This window comes from Gigantopelta aegis, chromosome 7, assembly GCF_016097555.1.
Source record: "Gigantopelta aegis isolate Gae_Host chromosome 7, Gae_host_genome, whole genome shotgun sequence".
In the NCBI taxonomy this organism is placed as follows: Eukaryota; Metazoa; Mollusca; class Gastropoda; order Neomphalida; family Peltospiridae; genus Gigantopelta; species Gigantopelta aegis.
The window spans coordinates 42,902,899-42,922,443 of NC_054705.1; the positions used below are offsets into that span (position 1 = coordinate 42,902,899).

The 19,545-nt window shown below is 36.4% G+C and overlaps 1 protein-coding gene across 2 annotated transcripts; it reads right to left on the bottom strand.

The window, feature by feature from the left end:
- Positions 1–9,332: 9,332 nt before the first annotated feature.
- On the bottom strand, positions 9,333–19,533 carry LOC121377625 (17-beta-hydroxysteroid dehydrogenase 13-like). 2 transcript variants are annotated; one of them, XM_041505688.1, is made up of 7 exons: positions 19,316–19,533; positions 16,563–16,802; positions 16,007–16,084; positions 14,284–14,390; positions 12,429–12,566; positions 11,077–11,193; positions 9,333–10,500 (listed from the first exon to the last, which is right to left on the bottom strand). In XM_041505688.1, exons 1-7 carry the CDS (start codon positions 19,523–19,525, stop codon positions 10,407–10,409), a joined length of 984 nt encoding a protein of 327 aa, XP_041361622.1. In that variant the 5' UTR covers positions 19,526–19,533; the 3' UTR covers positions 9,333–10,406. The 2 variants fall into 2 exon arrangements, with proteins under 2 accessions (XP_041361622.1, XP_041361623.1); XM_041505689.1 differs by lacking the exon at positions 16,007–16,084.
- Between the last annotated feature and the right edge of the window lie 12 nt (positions 19,534–19,545).

Here is a 19,545-nt window from a genome sequence, read left to right on the forward strand (position 1 = left end):
CATCTCAGATCCCATAGGTACCGCCTGAAACTGGCAGACACTGATAAATGTTCATGTTAAACAGGACCACAGTCCCACACTACGACGAAGCCAGGATGAAGCACTGGCCGAACGGAGCAACACTGGCTGTCAAGCTTTGGGCTTCCAAAGAAAACTTTTTTATCACCACAACCGGACTCCAAATCTAAAGCATGATTAACTAGATCTTAAAACAGAAGAAAGAGAGAAAGAAGTGTTTTATTTAACAACGCACTCAACACATTTTATTTACGGTTATATGGCGTCAGACATATGGTTAAGGACCACACAGATTGTTTTTAGAGGAAACCCGCTGTCGCCACATAGGCTACTCTTTTTACGACAGGCAGCAAGGGATCTTTTATTTGCGCTTCCCACAGGCAGGATAGCACAAACCATGGCCTTTGTTGAACCAGTTATGGATCACTGGTCGGTGCAAGTGGTTTACACCTACCAATTGAGCCTTGCGGAGCACTCACTCAGGGTTTGGAGTCGGTATCTGGATTAAAAATCCCATGCCTCGACTGGGATCCGAACCCAGTACCTACCAGCCTGTAGACCGATGGCCTAACCACTACGCCACCGAGGCCGGTTAAAACAGAAGAAGATGCTCGCAAAGATTACTTGTTGGCCGAAAGCATTTGAATACCAGTAGAGTGTTTTGGAATGTGTGATGGCACTGTTAATGTGATGGGTCAGAAGAAGTAAATTTGAGACAAAAAGGGCCTGAACCTAGTGTTATGGAGGGTTCAGGGGAGGGGGGGGGGGGGGGGGGGTATGCTTGCCAACAAAATTTTGTATTTCAGCTGTTAATTTTCAGCATTTTGAGCACAACAGGGAAAAGTAATAGGGTGGATTGGCGGGGGGGGGGGGGGGGGGGGGGCGATCCTAATAGGTGAAGAACTGGCAAAACCTGTGACATAATTGTTTTGTTTATTTGTTTGTTATATGTTTGTCCGATGCCAAATAAAACCGAAAACAAAACTGTGTTAAGTGTATTGTTAAATACAACAATTTCCACCTCCTGTTAATTTGTGTGGCCTTGTATAAAACAACAACCAAACCCACAATATAAATGTTACACATTTATTTCTAATAATATAAACAATATATATTTTAAGAAAAAGAAGCATTTTATAAAACATATTCACACTTCCTTATTTTCACGTATATTATAAAAATATATTCCATGCAGAAATCATATCATAAGGCAGGATGCAGGCGAGTACACAAATAATAATATGCCACGTCATGCTATTTGTCATGCCAAGTAGGTATTCTGGTATTTTTATACAAACTCAAAAACAAAATTACACACTAAACAGAACACATTTTATTTAAATATATTCTGTGTGGTGTTTTCACCCTGATCCACCCACCCTTAAATTACACACTAAACAGAACACATTTTATTTAAATATATTCTGTGTGGTGTTTTCACCCTGATCCACCCACCCTTAAATTACACACTAAACAGAACACATTTTATTTAAATATATTCTGTGTGGTGTTTTCACCCTGACCCACCCACCCTTAAATTACACACTAAACAGAACACATTTTATTTAATTATATTCTGTGTGGTGTTTTCACCCTGACCCACCCTCCCTTAAATTACACACTAAACAGAACACATTTTATTTAAATATATTCTGTGTAGTGTTTTCACCCTGACCCACCAACCCTTAACCTTCAAGTATGTGATAATATTTAGTTCATGTCAAATGAGAGTACATTACAAAATTTATCACCCTTGAAGATAATAGTAAATATCACACAGACATTACAGAAATTATTCCTTAATTGTAGTAACAAACGACAGAGAGACACTGCAGAAATTATTCTCTGATCATGACAACAAATAACATATAGACATTACAGAAGTTAGTCCTTAAAAGAATAGAATAGATGTTTAACGACACCCCAGCATGAAAAATACATCGGCTATTGTGTGTCAAACTATGGTAAAGACAAAACACTGAGTTATTCCTTAATTATAATAACAAATAACACACAGACATTACAAATATCATTCCTTAATCATAATAACAAATAACAGACATTGCATAAATTATTCATTAATCATAAAAAACCAGACATTGCATAAATTATTCCTGAATCATAACAACAAATAACACAGACATTATATAGGTCATTCCTTAATTATAACAAAAACAGTTATTACATAAATTATTCCTTAAAGGAAACATGACACGTAACCACATTATAGCTCATTTTAAAAACAAAATGATATAAAAATAATATACAAATAAGTTTATAACAATAAAATGCGTGTAGTTATCTTAAAACGAAGAAATTACACCGATCAGTATCAAAGTATGATTTATGCATATTTTTCCGTAAGCTTTCGGAAAAACCCGGAAGTGACGTCAGAGCCGCTATACTCTTTCATTGTTTATATATGGAGTAAGGGGCGTATGATCTTTTCAGAGCCCAACAATGCCGTACTGTGCGGCCTTTGGGTGTCAAAATAAACAGTTTAAAGGATCGGGATTATCTTTTTTCGGTTTTCCAAAGGATTGTATTCGAAGAAAGGCGTGGATATTTTATTGTAAAAGAAAAGATTGGACACCAACGCCGTATAGTACTTTGTGTTCCGTACATTTTTCACCTTCAAATTACGAGACTTTTCCAGCAACGAAAGAAAGTTACGGATATCGTAATGCTAGAGCAAAATTATTTGTAACAGCTATCCCTGATGTTCACCTATTACTAGCACCAGAAGAGCCAAAGACGCCAATAACAAATAATATTTAGACATTATAGAAATTGTTACTTAATTATAATAACAAAAACATATAGAATAGATATTATAGAAATATTCTTTATGCTGAGCGAGTGAGTATATTTACTTGTAGCCATTGTATTTATATTTGTATTCCAGTAGTATCCAACAGTCACACACACAAACCAATCCTGTGAATATTCATACCGGTATCATAACATTGAAGGCTGAAAATTGCATAAGATGCCAATACTAATAATACTGTATATATATTTTATTTAAAAAAATTAAATTCTATTTATCTTATTGCATCTTAACCCTCATCAGGCTGCATTGTTTGTAAAACAAATTAAGAATTTGACCTATCATACATTTTTAATATCTCTCTTAATATTTGGCATATTGAAATGAAAATATACACACATATTCTATAATGGACTGGCTACTTTACTACAATATTTTAAAATAAATTATTTTATTTATGTTACCATGGCAACAAGTACAAAGTTAAAAAGATTTGTTCTTTGATACTACTTAATAAAAAAAAATTTAAGTTAAGAAAGTTCTTGTAATATAAGATTATATCTTTATTTATTAACTATATTTATGTTTTTAATGGATTTTCCCCCTAGAAAACACCTTTATTTAATAAAAAATGACATGAAATGATTAGTACTATCAGTTTTGTTTCATCATATTTTTCGGCATTAACTACAGTTTCAAAAGTATTACTATTGCTACATTTTTTGTTAATTATTCTTCAAATTACACACACCTTAAGAATATTAAATGTCCTTTAAATTAATATAATGTTTATAATTTTTAAAATCTGTTACCATGGTAACCACTGCAAATTGGGTAACTGCCAAAAAGGTGAAATTGAAGCAGGTTTACTTTTACCAAAATCATAGAATAGTGTTATTATAATCCTCTGTCTGTTAACAGACCCTTATACAACAAGAATGCATCTGATTAATATCAAGGTCCTGAGGTCAAAGGTCATGCACATAGTTAATAATGAAAACAGTAGTTTCCATTGGATTACATACTAAATCATTTAAGAAATTTCTTCAAACATCTTACTTATGAACTTCAAACTAGGCAAACTAACTAATGCACATATTACTTTGTAGGTCATAGATTATCAGGTCAAAGGTCAAGGTCACATTAAAAAGGGGGCAATTATTGGGCATTTCTAACCAAAAAAGACGCAACTGTTGGGCATTTCTCACAAAACTTCTTACAAAAATTGTTAAACAAACCGACCTAAAACGTCTACTATGCATCACCAATCTATATTTTGCTGTTGGGGTCACCAGGTCAAATGTCAAGGTCACAATGAATAGAAAGAATCAAATGTCAAGATCACAATGAATAGAAAGAATCAATTGTCAATGTATTTCTTATGGAACCGTTTACTTAATTGACCGTAAACTTCTAACTTAAGAACTTCAAACTACGCAAACGAACTAATGCACATATCATAGATTATCAGGTCAACGGTCAAGGTTACATACAAAAGAGGCAATTGTTGGGTATTTCTAACAAAAAAGACACAATTTTTGGGCACTTCTTACAAAATTGTTAAACAAACTGACCTAAAATTTCTACTATGCAACACTGATCTATATTTTGCTTTTGTGGTCACCGGGTCAAATGTCAAGGTCACAATGAATAGAAAGAATCAATTGTCAATGTATTTATTATGGAACTGTTTAAGAAATTAACTATAAACTTCTATCTTATGAACTTAAATTAGGCAAACTAATTACTTTGTAGGGCATAGATTACCAGGTCAAAGGTCACGGCCACATACAATAGAGGCAATTGTTGGGTATTTTCTAACAAAAAAGAAACAACTGTTGGGCATTTCTGACAAAACTTCTTACAAAATTGTTAAACAATCTTACCTAAAACTTCTACTATGCAACACTGATCTATATTTTGCTTTTAAGGTCACCAGATCAAATGTCAAGGTCACAATGAATAGAAAGAATCAATTGTTAATGTATTTCGTTTGGAACCGTTCAAGAAATTAACCTGAAACTTCTACATCATGGCCATTATGCTAAGCAGATCCATATTCTGCTTTCTTTTGGGGTTACAAGATCAAAGGTCAAGGTCACAGTAAAAGGAGACAAATTGACAATGTATTTCCTACTAACTGTTTAACAAACTAACATTAAACTTCTACTTTATGACTTTTATATTAGACTGATCCATAAAGATCTAGCTTTTGGGGGTCACCCGGTCAAAGGGCACAGTCACATTTTGCTCATCGTTGTTGTTGTTAATTGCTGTTGTTTTAAGTCTTCTCAGCATTAAATTTTGGATGTAAATAAACAACACTAGTAAGTAATTGTAACATAGAAGGTGTGTTTCTGATAGATACTAGTAAAATTTTGGATGTAAATAAACAACACTAGTAAGTAATTGTAACATAGAAGGTGTGTTTCTGATAGTTAGATACTAGTAAAAAAAATATTTTTAATTAATAAACAATTATTATTTATTAATAACAAATGGAACAGTAGAATGCAGGAAATTGCATTTCAGGTCATCTAGTTTTTAAAAGTTTACGAGGGAATATACCCCGGAACCCCCTAAAAAATTTATTTCCACCCTCGATCTGTCGGCCCCCCCCCCCCCCCCCCCCCCCCCCCCCATACCCATACAATGTCTACTTGATTCCTCTGTGCGTGGTAAAATGTGTCGAACGACGAATGGCCCCATTAGCCAATAGTAAAGTAATATCGCTGGTCGGTAAATGTATATTTTTGACCGGATCGACACGTAATCTAATAGCTCGAGTCACCTCCAGTCCTCCCCTTATTTATATTGATATATAATAGTTCCCCTACATATCAATAAGCGGAGGGCTGGAGGTGACTCGAGCTAGCAATTTAATGGTCGCTGAGCAGAACTATTAACCGTGTGCAAACACGCATGTGCTGTTCGACACATGACTTTACATAACGAGCACGGACATTACTTCAAAAATAGGAAGTTGCGCATTTTAATTAATGTTTTCACTTAATTTACAATTACTGTAATAACTACTTTTAACTTACAAAGACGTTATCAGAACAATTTTTTTAAAATAAATAATAATAATAATATGAAGAAAAAAGTACGAAACTTATGCACACCTTTGGAAAAATAAGATCGTCTCTTTAAACTGTAATAACTACTTTTAACTTACAAAGACGTTATCAGAACAGTTTTTTAAAAATAAATAATAATAATATGAAGAAAAAAGTACGAAACTTATGCACACCTTTGGAAAAATAAGATCGTCTGTTTAAACCCGCACTGAAAATATCGCATTGAATGTGTTGCCGAATGATATGTGTTAACGAAAATGGTTAAATCAAAAGAAAAAGTTGTATTTTTCTACCAAAAATGTATTATATCCAACAATGTAGGCCTATTACTAAAAACTACGATTACAACAGACTGTATCGAAACAGGACACACCTAATTTGCATATCCAGGTCAGACTTCTGTCACGTGATTCTCCATTTAACTGTCGGTGGGAAAGACCGAAACCATGGAAACTAAATGTTTTCGATGTCAGTTTTATTTTAATCTAGTGTTCACCATTAAAATAATTTATCTTTGGTGTCAAATATTATTTTGACCGCCTTTATAAAAACTAAACTACTTTTATCAGTTAGCGATGTCAATGCGATGGATTCATTTGAAGAATATAAAAATAAAACGAACAGAAAATTGTATCTCACGTTAGAGGATTATTTTCAAAAATCTTTATTCTTTTCTCAAATCTCCTTAAATCTTTATCAAAATATAATAACGAAACTTTGTTTCGGTTCAGGCGCGCGTGCAAGTTAGGGTTTCAGGGTGGAAACCCCTCCGTATTCAAGGAATTTTTCTCTCCCCCCCCCCCCCCCCCCAATATATTTTCCGGAGCATGACCCCATAAAACTGCGCTCGTCAGAGTAAGAACCCCTCTCCCTTCCTTGTTAAAATGCCTGCATACCAGCATAACCACATCTACTGGACTAATGCAAATGCAGCGCCTTGCCGCTCCATAATTATATGTGTGACATGCTATGTTCGGATTTTGTGATTGGTTCCTAAAATTGAGGAAGTTCAAAGCAATCCCCTCTGCGGTCCTATCGGCCTTCCCGAAATTTTGAGAATACATAACCTAGCGGTAGTTTCATTTAATGTAAGAGTGATTTGATGGGAGTTGGGGAGAGAAACAGTACCGAGCGTAAATGCAGTTCATCTTTATTAGTGCAACAAAACAATTCTTATTATTATTTATTTTTGTTTAGACAATTCATCTTTGTGAATAGCTCTATAGACCTGTAAATCGCATGTAAAATTACACTGCATTACCGTACCATAAAGTTTAGTGATTTTTTATGAAGTACAACAATAATAACTTAGTGATTTAATGCACATACAAACAAAAACCAACAAAAATTTAAAAAGAAGGAAAGAAGAAAAAACCCAAACCCCAAAAAACAAAACAACTGATATTCGTTGATACGTTAGCGCTACTGATATCTTTCGTGATAAAAGGAAGTGGTACTTGTGCTGTCAAATGATCCATTTTTGTAATAAATATCAACTGCTTTATAACATCTAATACAACATCAACAAATCATTTTTTTTAAATCGATTGGGAAAGGGGAAACAATGACATCACGTGACCAGCTGTCGAAAATGGCGCGAATGTCCATTTGGGTACCAATCGTTGTCAAGTCGTTATAGTAAAACGTGTTCCATATAACTACGTTTTAGTAATATTTCGAAGTGAAACTACACTGTTCTTGTAATTCTGGTGATATAGCAATGTATGATACAGTTCGTTGTAGCATGTGGGTAGGCCTACACTGAGGAATAAAAACTGCAACATCATAGATTAAAAACAAACGCATCTTTATTTTTTTTATTTTTTTTTTAATTTGCAATAAACACCCATTCTCAGCTGTCAGTTGTCTATATCTTTGAGGATTTTATGCACCTATTATCCATTAACGTTTTCATATGGAAAAAAATTAAAACAGTCAAACCATAGCGACGCTATGACGACGGTTCCATGTGACGTCATAATACTTGACCTAGAACGTGTATACACGTCTGCAGCACTCTACGGGTTAAATATGATATAAAAGGCTGATAAAATATATTTATTTGAATTTTTTTTATATATACAACATAACATCCTGCTAAACATTTTCATTGATGATATTAACACACTTCAGTGAATATTAAACAAGAGCAAACTGAAAGTAAAGGGGGAAAAAACAACACATGGTGGATTGCATGTTTTCAACAAGCTTGTGTTTGCATTACTTTACACTGTGTTGCATTACATTATAATAAATATATACTTGACCAGTGTTTCGATATTTAGGTGATTTAAGTTTAAGTTATAAAAATACTGTTTGGGTAGGAAAGAAAATGAATCAAACACTGGTGTTTGAGGAAAACTAAGCTGTTATCTACCAAATCGCCAAATGCAAATCGGTTAAATTTGGCGAATGTTTTTTCATCATTAATTCGGCAAAAAGCAAATTTTAAAATTGCCTGCCCTTTGTTGATCTGCATTAATTTTTGCTATTTGACTAATTTGCAACATGAATTCGATAACAGATTTTCTGACCAAATTGATATATTTTTCCATTAGCAGTAAGGGATCTTTTATATGCACATTCCAATATGCAAGACAGCACATACCATGGCTTTTGAAATAGAAGTGGTGGGGCAATGGCTGGGAGAGGAAGGAAATGTTTTATTTAACGACGCACTCAACACATTTTATTTATGGTTATATGGCTGGTATTTCCTTTTGTCCATCAGACATTTATGATTAGATTCTGATTGTTTTTTAATTAATATCTATTAGGAATCATTCACATCCGTCAGTATATTCATGAGCAAACAAACCGTAGTGTTGGAACCCCCAATTCTTTCTAACACCAAGCACTGAAATTGTTAATTTTGTAATGAATATGTTCACCAACAGTTTTCTTTATTACAAACATTTTAATATATATATATATTGCAAAAAAGAAGTAAAAAAAAAAGAAGAAGAGTGTAAACAGACATCAAAACCTCCCACTCAAGCGTAAATGTTGCAAGCTTGTGAAAAAATAGATATTTGTGGACAGTCCATATACCTGTAATTAACAATCACTTTCAACAAAGGTTATCCTTTGTCACTACTTAACAATGATTAAACATTGCAGTCGCTCTTTGTTAACACTGTTTACTTTTCCAAGTATTGATCTCAGGAGAGTAGTTACCAGTAACACTGTCATTTGATTGGATGAAAGCTTTCCATTAGGTGAAGGTAATGGAACCTTTCCTGGGGGCGAGACGTAGCCCAGTGATACAGTACTCGCTCGATGCGCGGTCGGTGTGGGATCGATCCCCGTCAGTGGGTGGGCCTAATGGGCTATTTCTCGTTCCAGCCAGTGCTCCACAACTGATGTAACAAAGGCCATGGTATGTACTATCCTGTCTGTGGGATGGTGCATATAAAAGATCCCTTGCTACTAATTGAAAAGAGTAGCCCATGAAGTGGCGACAGCGGGTTTCCTCTCTCATTATCTGTGTGGTTCTTAACCATATGTTCGATGCCATATAACCATAAATAAAATGTGTTGAGTGCCTCATTAAATAAAACATTTCTTTCTTTCCTTTCCTAATCAATTGAGACCGACCCACATTGTGTAGCATGCAAATATAAAATGTGCATTCCAAATGCATTTTAAACAAACAGATTTTACAAATTTTCTAATAGACTGCTGATACGCTGGTCATTGATGTTGTCCAAAAATCAGTCTATAAACTTATGGAATAGTTAGCAATATTTATTTCAAAACATAATGGTGCACTATTTGATTGTTTGGTGGTTCACATGAAGGTGAATTTGTGTAACCACACACATACAGAATAACAGTTCATATGAAATATTGCATTCTGGGTGACCTAGGTGGGGTTTTTAAATGGGGTTTTTAGGTGGGGTGTTTTCAATATTAAAACAATGAAATAACTTTTGTTATAAAACTAATTTAAATGTTTAAATATTTTCAATAGTATTTAATGTTCTAGTGTATCATTAGTACACAGAGGACCACTGAACACAAAGAGAAGTAACTCTGCACTATACTTGGTGGGTCCTTGATCATCAAACTTGTACTCAATTAATATGTCAAATGGAACACATTTAAACCTACAGGGCTGAATTTACAAAACCTGTTTTTCTTAGAAGCAGGTGTTTAAGCATTGTAAATGTGTGTAGTTACACGCGTGTAAGACAGGTGTTTAAGCATTGTAAATGCATGTAGTTACACGCATGTATCATATAAACAGGAGTTTAAGCATTGTAAATATATCTAGTAACACGCGTGTATCATATCAACAGGAGTTTAAGCATTGTAAATGCATGTACCGGGTAGTTACACGCGTGTATCATATAAACAGGAGTTTAAGCATTGTAAATATATCTAGTAACACTCGTGTATCATATAAACAGGAGTTTAAGCATTGTAAATGGATGTAGTTACACGCGTGTATCATATAAACCGGAGTTTAAGCATTGTAAATGTATGTAGTTACACGCTTTGTAAATTCAGCTCATAGATTTTAACATTCTTCAAATCTATTCCGTTTTCTTCTCCACTGGTTTGTACTGTGGATCTATTCCAAGTTCTTGAAACTTCTTCAGCATTGGAATAGCTTTCTGTGGCAACAGTCTGAAAAACAAACAACACAGGGTTCACACTGGAACAAATATAATATATATACCGGGGGGTGGCGGGGGGTGGGGGGGAGGGTAGTATTTTCCTGATAGTTAATTAATCATTAAAATGTGGCTAATTTAAGGAATATATTATTAGCCAGAGACTAAATGTGGTAGCCACTGTGTATGTAATATATCATTTTGGTTGCCTAAAAGGAAGGGAAGGGAAGGGAAGGGTAGGTAGGGAAGGGAAAGGGAAGGGAAAGGGAAGGGAATGTTTTATTTAACGACGTGCTCAACACATTTTATTTACAGTTATATGGCATCATAAACATGGTTAAGGACCACACACAAATATTGAGATGAAACCCACTGTCGACACTTCAATGGCTTCTCTTTTTGACTAGCAGCAAGGGACCGTTTATATGCACCATCCCACAGACAGGATAGTACATACCACAGTCTTTGTTACACCAGTTGTGGAGCAGTGGCTGGAACGATGGTTGCCTAAAAGATTCTGTTAGTCAGAAATATGTTACAATGGTTGCAAACTCGGGACAGTCAAGCACTTTAATGAGTTTTTACTCACCCTTCCAGTTTGATCATCAACCACATATATCTGGGTACGAAAACCACTGTCTCTCCCCTCAACATCCCGTCAACTGCATTCCATGCTGTCTCCTTTGGGGTCAGGAGATTAAAAAATCTAAAGAAAAAAAAGGCATATCCACACTATGTATTGAAGTAATAAAAAATAAATGTTTGTCTTCTTATTAGCATTTACAGTTATGTAATTGGTTATTTTATTTATTTATTTCATTACAACTTATTTTCGTGCTTATATCCAATTAAGGTTCAAGCACGCTGTCCTGAGCACACACCTCAGTTATCTGGGCTGTCTGTCTAGGACAGCTGGTTAGGAGTTAGTAGGTTAGTGGTCAGTAAGATAGAAGAGGGTGCAGTGGCCATACACCTACCCAATGAGCCCTTAAGAACTCGCTCTGGGTAGGGTGCAGTGGCCATACACCTACCCAATGAGCCCTTAAGAACTCGCTCTGGGGAGGGTGCAGTGGCCATACACCTACCCAATGAGCCCTTAAGAACTCGCTCTGGGGAGGGTGCAGTGGCCATACACCTACCCAATGAGCCCTTAAGAACTCGCTCTGGGGAGGGTGCAGTGGCCATACACCTACCCATTGAGCCCTTAAGAACTCGCTCTGGGGAGGGTGCAGTGGCCATACACCTACCCAATGAGTCCTTAAGAACTCGCTCTGGGGAGGGTGCAGTGGCCATACACCTACCCAATGAGCCCTTAAGAACTCGCTCTGGGGAGGGTGCAGTGGCCATACACCTACCCAATGAGCCCTTAAGAACTCGCTCTGGGGAGGGTGCAGTGGCCATACACCTACCCAATGAGCCCTTAAGAACTCGCTCTGGGGAGGGTGCAGTGGCCATACACCTACCCAATGAGCCCTTAAGAACTCGCTCTGGGGAGGGTGCAGTGGCCATACACCTACCCAATGAGCCCTTAAGAACTCGCTCTGGGTTGGAGCCGGTACCAGGCTGTCTGTCGAGGACAGTGGGTTAGTTGTTAGTTGTTAGTTGGTTAGTTGTTAGTGAGAGAGAAGAGTGTGCAGTGGCCATACACCTACCCACTGAGCCCTTAAGAACTTTCTCTGGATTGGAGCCGTTACCGAGCTGTGAACCCTGTACCTACCTACCAGCCTGTAGTCTGACGGCTTAACCATTGCGCCACCGAGGCTGGTTAATTGATTATGCTACTACCAAACGAACGTAAGATTTTATTTTTACCTATGGCAGTTTTAACATGTTTTTGCCAAAAGCAAAATGATCATTTACGGCAATCTTGAGCCTTGAAAACTGCACATACACAGTTTTTTCAAGCAATGTCATTGCAAAAGCGAACAATCATATTAGTACCTTTGTTTTGGAAATTTCGCAAGACCTGTGTCCACAAACAAGGGGCAAACAACTGTGGCTTGTATTCCTGTGTTTCCAAGTCTGTCCAGCTCTTCTCTCAAGGACTCTGTGAACCCGAACACTGCGGACTTAGAGGAGCTGAAATAGAATCATAGGTTTAAATAAAATACGAGAACACGGCAAAGGTGCAATATTTCAAAATAGTGGGCAGCCACACATGCAGGACGTTTATCAGGAGGAGGTTTAGACTGTGGTGGGTGAAGTTTATAGGGAGGTTGAGTCATATTCCCTGGAACAAGTATTGAGAAAAAAACGAGAAAATCTGCTTGAACAGACAGGGAATTTGACTCCCAAAACCCTCCCCTTGCACATGCACCTGGTAGGCAATGGAAATGAAATGTCTTATTTAACGATGCACTCGACACATTTTATTTACGGTTATATGGCATCAGATGGTAGGCAATTAATGCAAACAAACTAGAAATTTAACACAATGCCATGCTTCTGTGAATCCCCAGTCAGTTGAGGTGCCTGCATCACAGGATCGAATCACCTCGGTGGATCCATTTAACTGATTGGGTTTTTTCTCATTCCAACCAGTGCACAACTGGTCAAAGGCTGTATGTAGTATGTGCTTTCCTGTCTGTGGGAAAGTGCATATAAAAGATCCCTTGCTGCATTAGGATAAATGTAGCAGGTTTTCTTTGATGATGAGTCAGAATTACAAAATGTTTGACATCCAATAGCCGATGATTAATTAATCAGTGTGCTCTAGTGGTGCGTTAAACAAAACAAACAAAAAATAAATCCCAGATCTGTGTCGGAAGTGTAAGATGAGATGGAATCCTAGAATATCTATATTCTACATATTAAATATTTAATATACCTGTACGGTAACCGAAAATGTAAATTAATTAAAATTACTGTTATATAATTGAAACACATAAAGTAAATATATTAATTAAAATACCTGTAAGGCAGTTAAAATACCTGTATGATAATAAAAATTGATCAATAGTAACAGAAATTCCTTAAAAATATTAAAAATACATGCAAGGTAATTAAAATACCACTAAGGCAATGAAACCATATGGAAGGCAATTAACCTAGACATTGTCTGTTTGATCTGGGGTAATTATAAAAGATAATAAAATAAAAATAAAATATGGAAGGCAATTAAAACCCCTGAAATGTGATTAAAATACAAAATACCTGTATGGTAATTAAAACATCTATAATGTTATAAAATTAACTTAAAGTAATTAAATACCTATTTAAAACACTTGTAAAGTAATTATAATACATGTAACGGTATTTAAAACACCTGTAAGGTAATTAAAACACTTAAGGGGTAATTAGAATACCTGTACAGTGCTGGTACTTAAAAAACACCTGTAATTATGTAATTAAAACACTTGTGAGGTAATTAGAATACCTGTAGGGTAATTAAAACACTTGTGAGGTAATTAAAACACTTGTGAGGTAATTAGAATACCTGTAAGGTAATTAAAACACTTGCGAGGTAATTAGAATACCTGTAAGGTAATTTAAACACTTGCGAGGTAATTAGAATACCTGTAAGGTAATTAAAACACTTGCGAGGTAATTAGAATACCTGTAAGGTAATTAAAACACTTGCGAGGTAATTAGAATACCTGTAAGGTAATTTAAACACTTGCGAGGTAATTAGAATACCTGTAAGGTAATTAAAACACTTGCGAGGTAATTAGAATACCTGTAAGGTAATTAAAACACTTGCGAGGTAATTAGAATACCTGTAAAGTAATTAAAACACTTGCGAGGTAATTAGAATACCTGTAAGGTAATTAAAACACTTGCGACGTAATTAGAATACCTGTAGTCCCCGAGAAAAGCTGTGCCCGACTTGGCTGATAATGATGCGATGTTGAGTATGTAACCATGATTGGTTTTTATCATCGACGGCAGAAACTCCTTTACAGTCTGTTAAAATAAAGTAATACAAAAATAATACAGTTCACCGACGAATAACAGATGTACGAACGAGCTTAATTGCAAGTGTTGTATTTCACTTGTTATACACACCACACATATTTGTCATGAATAATCACAAATTAACTGATCCTAAACACAGACATAGGATTTCAGATTTCACGGGAAACTCTTTTTCGATTCCGTGCCTTAAATTGTGATCATGTGAATTAACCCATCGGAAAAAAAATAATTATATATTATTATATTCTTTTCATTGAATAGTAGTACTCATATAATAATCATGGGAAAAAAAGTTTGGTTTCATGATTTTATCGACACAGTGACACAGTACTGGAAACGATTGTTACTGTGAAATCCGACGGCCTGTAAACATATGCGTTGCAGTGTTCGACCAGCCTCAGTGGCGGCGTGGTTAGGCCACTGGTCTACAGGCTGGTAGGTACTGGGTTCGGATCCCAGTCGAGGCATGGGATTTTTAATCCAGATACCGACTCCAAACCCTGAGTGAGTGTTCCGCAATGTTCAATGGGTAGGTGTAAACCACTTGCACCGACCAGTGATTCATAACTGGTTCAACAAAGGCCATGGTTTGTACTATCCTGCCTGTGGGAAGAGCAAATAAAAGATCCCTTGCTGCCTGTCGTAAAAGAGTAGCCTATGTCGCGACAGCGGGTTTCCTCTAAACAAAACAGTGTCAGAATGACCATATGTTTGACGTCCAATAGCTGATGATACGATAAAAAATCAATGTTCTCTAGTGGCATCGTTAAATAAAACAAACTTCTTTTTTTTTGCAGTGTTCAAAATAAACACTTCGTCTGTTGTCCCGACAAGTAAAAATCTACTCGGACAAGCTCAATGTGCTTCGGTGGTTGTCCAGTGGACAAGAAAAAAAATTCATTCAGTTTTATTTTGAGCAATCACAAACATCATCCTGTTACTTGAATAGGTCAGGTCATAGGGTTTTACGTGCACATTCAAAATAAGCTGTTGTAGTGCACACCTGTCATGGGCACAAGAGCCAGCCTCGGCCGGCTCCTCCGTCCATTACAGGAAAGGTGGGGGGGGGGGGGGGGGGGGGGACCACCTGCACTGGCAGGTGCAAGGGAGCACCAGCAGCCCGACCAAGGTCGGTAGCTGGTGGGGGAGGGTGGTGGTGGTACTATGGAATTTTGAATGGAGCAGTTACTATGCCAAAGAAAAAAGGTGCGCAATTTTGATTGAGGAATTTGGGCACAATTTTGAACGGTCAGTCAAAAGGAAAATGGCAGAGCTAATATAGGCTTTGACATTAGTGAATCGAGAGTAGCTCGTTAATTAGACCTCTATGATGCTGTGGTTTCTCCCTAGGTTGCCCATAGGGCCCTTAGAAAGGGCCTGACCTCTTCTACTTATATGGACAAGTGAAAATATTGGCGGACAAATAGATTTCTAGATGTATTTGTCTGGTTAACATTGTTTGTTTATTTCTATCACTGCATTGTATATATTCTTTACATAATTTACAACCAAAACAAAATGTATATTATCTTAGCTGCAAGTTATTATTTTTGTTCTTGCTATTTTAACATTTACAGTTAAACCTCTCTAAACTGGACACCCACGTTACCATGTGAAAAGTCCAGTTTTAAGGGGGCAAATCTGTCTCTCCATGAAAATGTTGATCCATCTGAATATAGACCCTGAAAAAAAAAATTTGTTTTAATTATTGAAAGAAACCCTAACAGTTGGTGTGGTTTTATTCAGTGTACACTGTGACTGGTATATCAAAGACTGTGGTATGTGCCATCCTGTCTGTGGGATGGTGCATATAAAAGATCCCTTGCTACTAATTATGGAAAAATATAGCAGGCTTCCTCTCTAAGACTATGTGTCAGTTACCACGTGTCTCACATCCAACAGCTGACAATTAATAAATCAGTGCTCTAGTGGTCTCATTAAACAAAAACTTTTTTACCAGTAGAAAGAAATGTTTTATTTAACAACACACTCAACACATTTTATTTACGGTTATATGGTGTCAGACTTATGGTTGAGGTCCACACAGATATTGAGATAGGAAACCCGCTGTCGCCACTTTATGGGCTACTCTTTCCGTTTAGCAGCAAGGGATCAGACTTTAACTTTAATCAATGTATGACTGAAGGACACCAAGATTACCCAAAAGTGTGCCAGTATGTTGACATCAAACGTCCGGCGAATATCCTTCTCTTGTAGGTCGAGCACCGCTCCTCCATTCAAACATCCTGCATTGTTTACCAGAATAGTTATCTCCCCTACATCTTGCCTGACTTGCTCTGCAACCTTGTGGATCTCTGCTGTATTACTGATGTCACAGGTATACGGGTAGGCAACTCCTCCAAGACTCTGAACTTCTTTTGCAGTGTTGTCATTATTCTCCTAAACAAGGAGGAAAAAAACATGAAGAAGAGAATGACTCAATGATAAAGCAGTTCATCTGGAGGAACTGGATTGTGGCACGGTCCACTGTGTCATTGATATGTTTATGCTCAGAGGGTTTAACAAATTTATTTTAAACATAATTTATATAATTATATGCAGGCATCGAAATAAGCAGTGTCTGTCTGGTAACCCACGTAGGCCTACAAGGTTACCACAAAATACAAATATGGTAACCTATAGCTTCCGACACATTTATATTTGTGTTATTATTACTAATTACAGGTACTGACCGGAACTTTTTTCAGTGGTAGGGAAAGAAAGAAAGAAAGAAATGCTTTATTTAACGACACACTCAACACATTTTATTTATGGTTATATGGCGTCAGACATATGGTTATCAGTGGTAAGGCTACCAGGTTTCAAAATCTGGTAGCCCTCAGTAAGAGAGAAAAAGGCAAAATCATTTACTTTTATTTAAACATGTTGTTTTAGGTGGGGTTTTTTTTAGATGTTTAAGCATCTTGTTCATTGCGGAGTAAATGGATGTGCCAAAAAAATCTAGTAGCCCGGCGGACTACTGGGTTTAGACATCTGGTAGCCCGAGCAACAAATTATAGGTAGCCAAAACACTCCGGGCTACTGCTAAGGTCGAGTCCTGAATTATATATAATCCCTTCACAAAAACACAGATACTTGTTATTCAGTCATATCACCCTTCACAAAAACACAGCTACTTGTTATTCAGTCATATCACTGTTCTCAAAAATACAGATACTTGTTATTCAGTCATATCACTGTTCACAAAAACACAGATACTTGTTATTCAGTCATATCACTGTTCACAAAAATACAGATACTTGTTATTCAGTCATATCACTGTTCTCAAAAATACAGATACTTGTTATTCAGTCATATCACTGTTCACAAACACACAGATACTTGTTATTCAGTCATATCACTGTTCACAAAAACACAGATACTTGTTATTCAGTCATATCACTGTTCACAAACACACAGATACTTGTCATTCAGTCATATCACTGTTCTCACTAAAGGGGAGAGATTTAGCTCAGTTGGTTGAGTGTTTGCTCGAGATGCTTGTGTCGCAACATCGAACCACCTCAATGGATCCATACAACTGATTGGGTTTTTTCTTGTTTCAACCAGTGCACCAAAGGCCATGGTACATGTTTTCCTGTCTGTGGGAAAGTGCATATAAAAGATCCCTTGCTACATTTTTCCATTAGCAAAGGATCTTTTATATTCACCATCCCATAGACAGGATAGTCGCCTGTGTGACAAGTATACTCCAAATTATTTAACTAAACACACTTAACATGTCATTACTTTTTGCCATCTTTGATACCTAAATCAGGCCTAGAAATTAGTAGAATATGGGCTTTTCTTCATTTAGTATTCACCATGTACTGGTAGGATTAGGCCAGTGGAAAATAACCAAATGAACAGGTTACTTAAAGGGACACACCCTAGTTACGGCTATTTGTTAACCATTACGGCGTTGTTTTTCGCTATTAAACCCCATTTTTCACAAATAAAATTGCACTTTACTTACGATTTATTATTTAGAATACACATTTCCATTCACCTGAAGTGCTTTTTGGTAATCCTGATGTTTGTAAAACCACGAAATGCATTTTTTTCTTTTTTTCACAAGACGTGCTGTCGAGAAAAAACCGTTAAGCAAGCGAGGTCCAATCTATTTTTAGAGGGAATCTTCCTGTGTAAACGTCACAGATGTTGGTATACCACGTGACCGTTATCATTTTGGTTCGGTTTGTTTTCTCGTGCACGGTTCGCGCAATCAACATCTGATTTGTTGTTGTTCATTTGTGAGATTTTTCTTCACAGTTCGTGAACATTTTCAGTAACAATAACGTTCAGACAAGTAAGTGTCTCAATACAAAACGTTACATACCCTTAAAACCAATACGATAGTCTTACGATATCTGGAGAGGGGATACAACCAGGACAGAACAGTTGGAACATGTCCAGGAGAGGTGAAAAGAACGTACCCCAAGTCTGTGCGCACTCTGTGAAATTTGTCGTGACGTAGGCATTGTTGTGCTTCGAGCGACATCTACCGGTGACATCAGAATACTAACTTTCAAAATTATTTCAAGCAATTGGGACATGGGGATTCCCATGGTATTTATCGATATAAAACCTGCTTTTTCACTCCATTTGATAAAAACGTGATCTAAGTGTGTTACAGGTTTGGAGATTAACCAAATTATAATTTATTTTCGCTTGATGGAACTAGGGTGTGCGGCTTTAATAGCTGTTTTATAGACAGGCATTTTATTCACAAAGTATTTTGAAGCGAATTAATCCAACTGTCTTAATGTAGACCGCTCAATTAGTCCAACTATATTGATGCTCAATTCATTGTTTTTGTAAAATAAAATAAAACAAAAAATAAATAAATTACCGACATTGAGCCTTTAAATATATCATAAATTTTATAGATAACGTAAGGGAGATAACTCAACCTTATTAATGTCCCACAGAACAACTGTGGTTCCACGTCGGGAGAATTCAAGTGCTAGCTCTTTGCCGATCCCATGTCCCGCTCCGGTAATGAGAACAATTTCTCCAAGGATATCTTTGGGACTTGGTGGGAATAAAATAAAATATAGTGCTTTAATATACAGAATAAACACTTTGAAGAAAACTCCACATAGTTCTAATAAAATATGCATTGTGTCACGTTACCCTCGAT

What these genes read in the sequence shown, in the direction of transcription:
- LOC121377625 (XM_041505688.1), bottom strand. Translation starts at nt 19,525, where the DNA reads ATGCATATTTTATTAGAACTATGTGGAGTTTTCTTCAAAGTGTTTATT. An exon ending in TGGACTTTTCACATGGTAAC is followed by an intron (nt 14,391 to 16,006) that starts GTGGGTGTCCAG and finishes TTATTTTAACAG; the next exon opens with ACTGTAAAGGAGTTTCTGCC. An exon ending in GCGAAATTTCCAAAACAAAG is followed by an intron (nt 11,194 to 12,428) that starts GTACTAATATGA and finishes TTTTTTCTTTAG; the next exon opens with ATTTTTTAATCTCCTGACCC.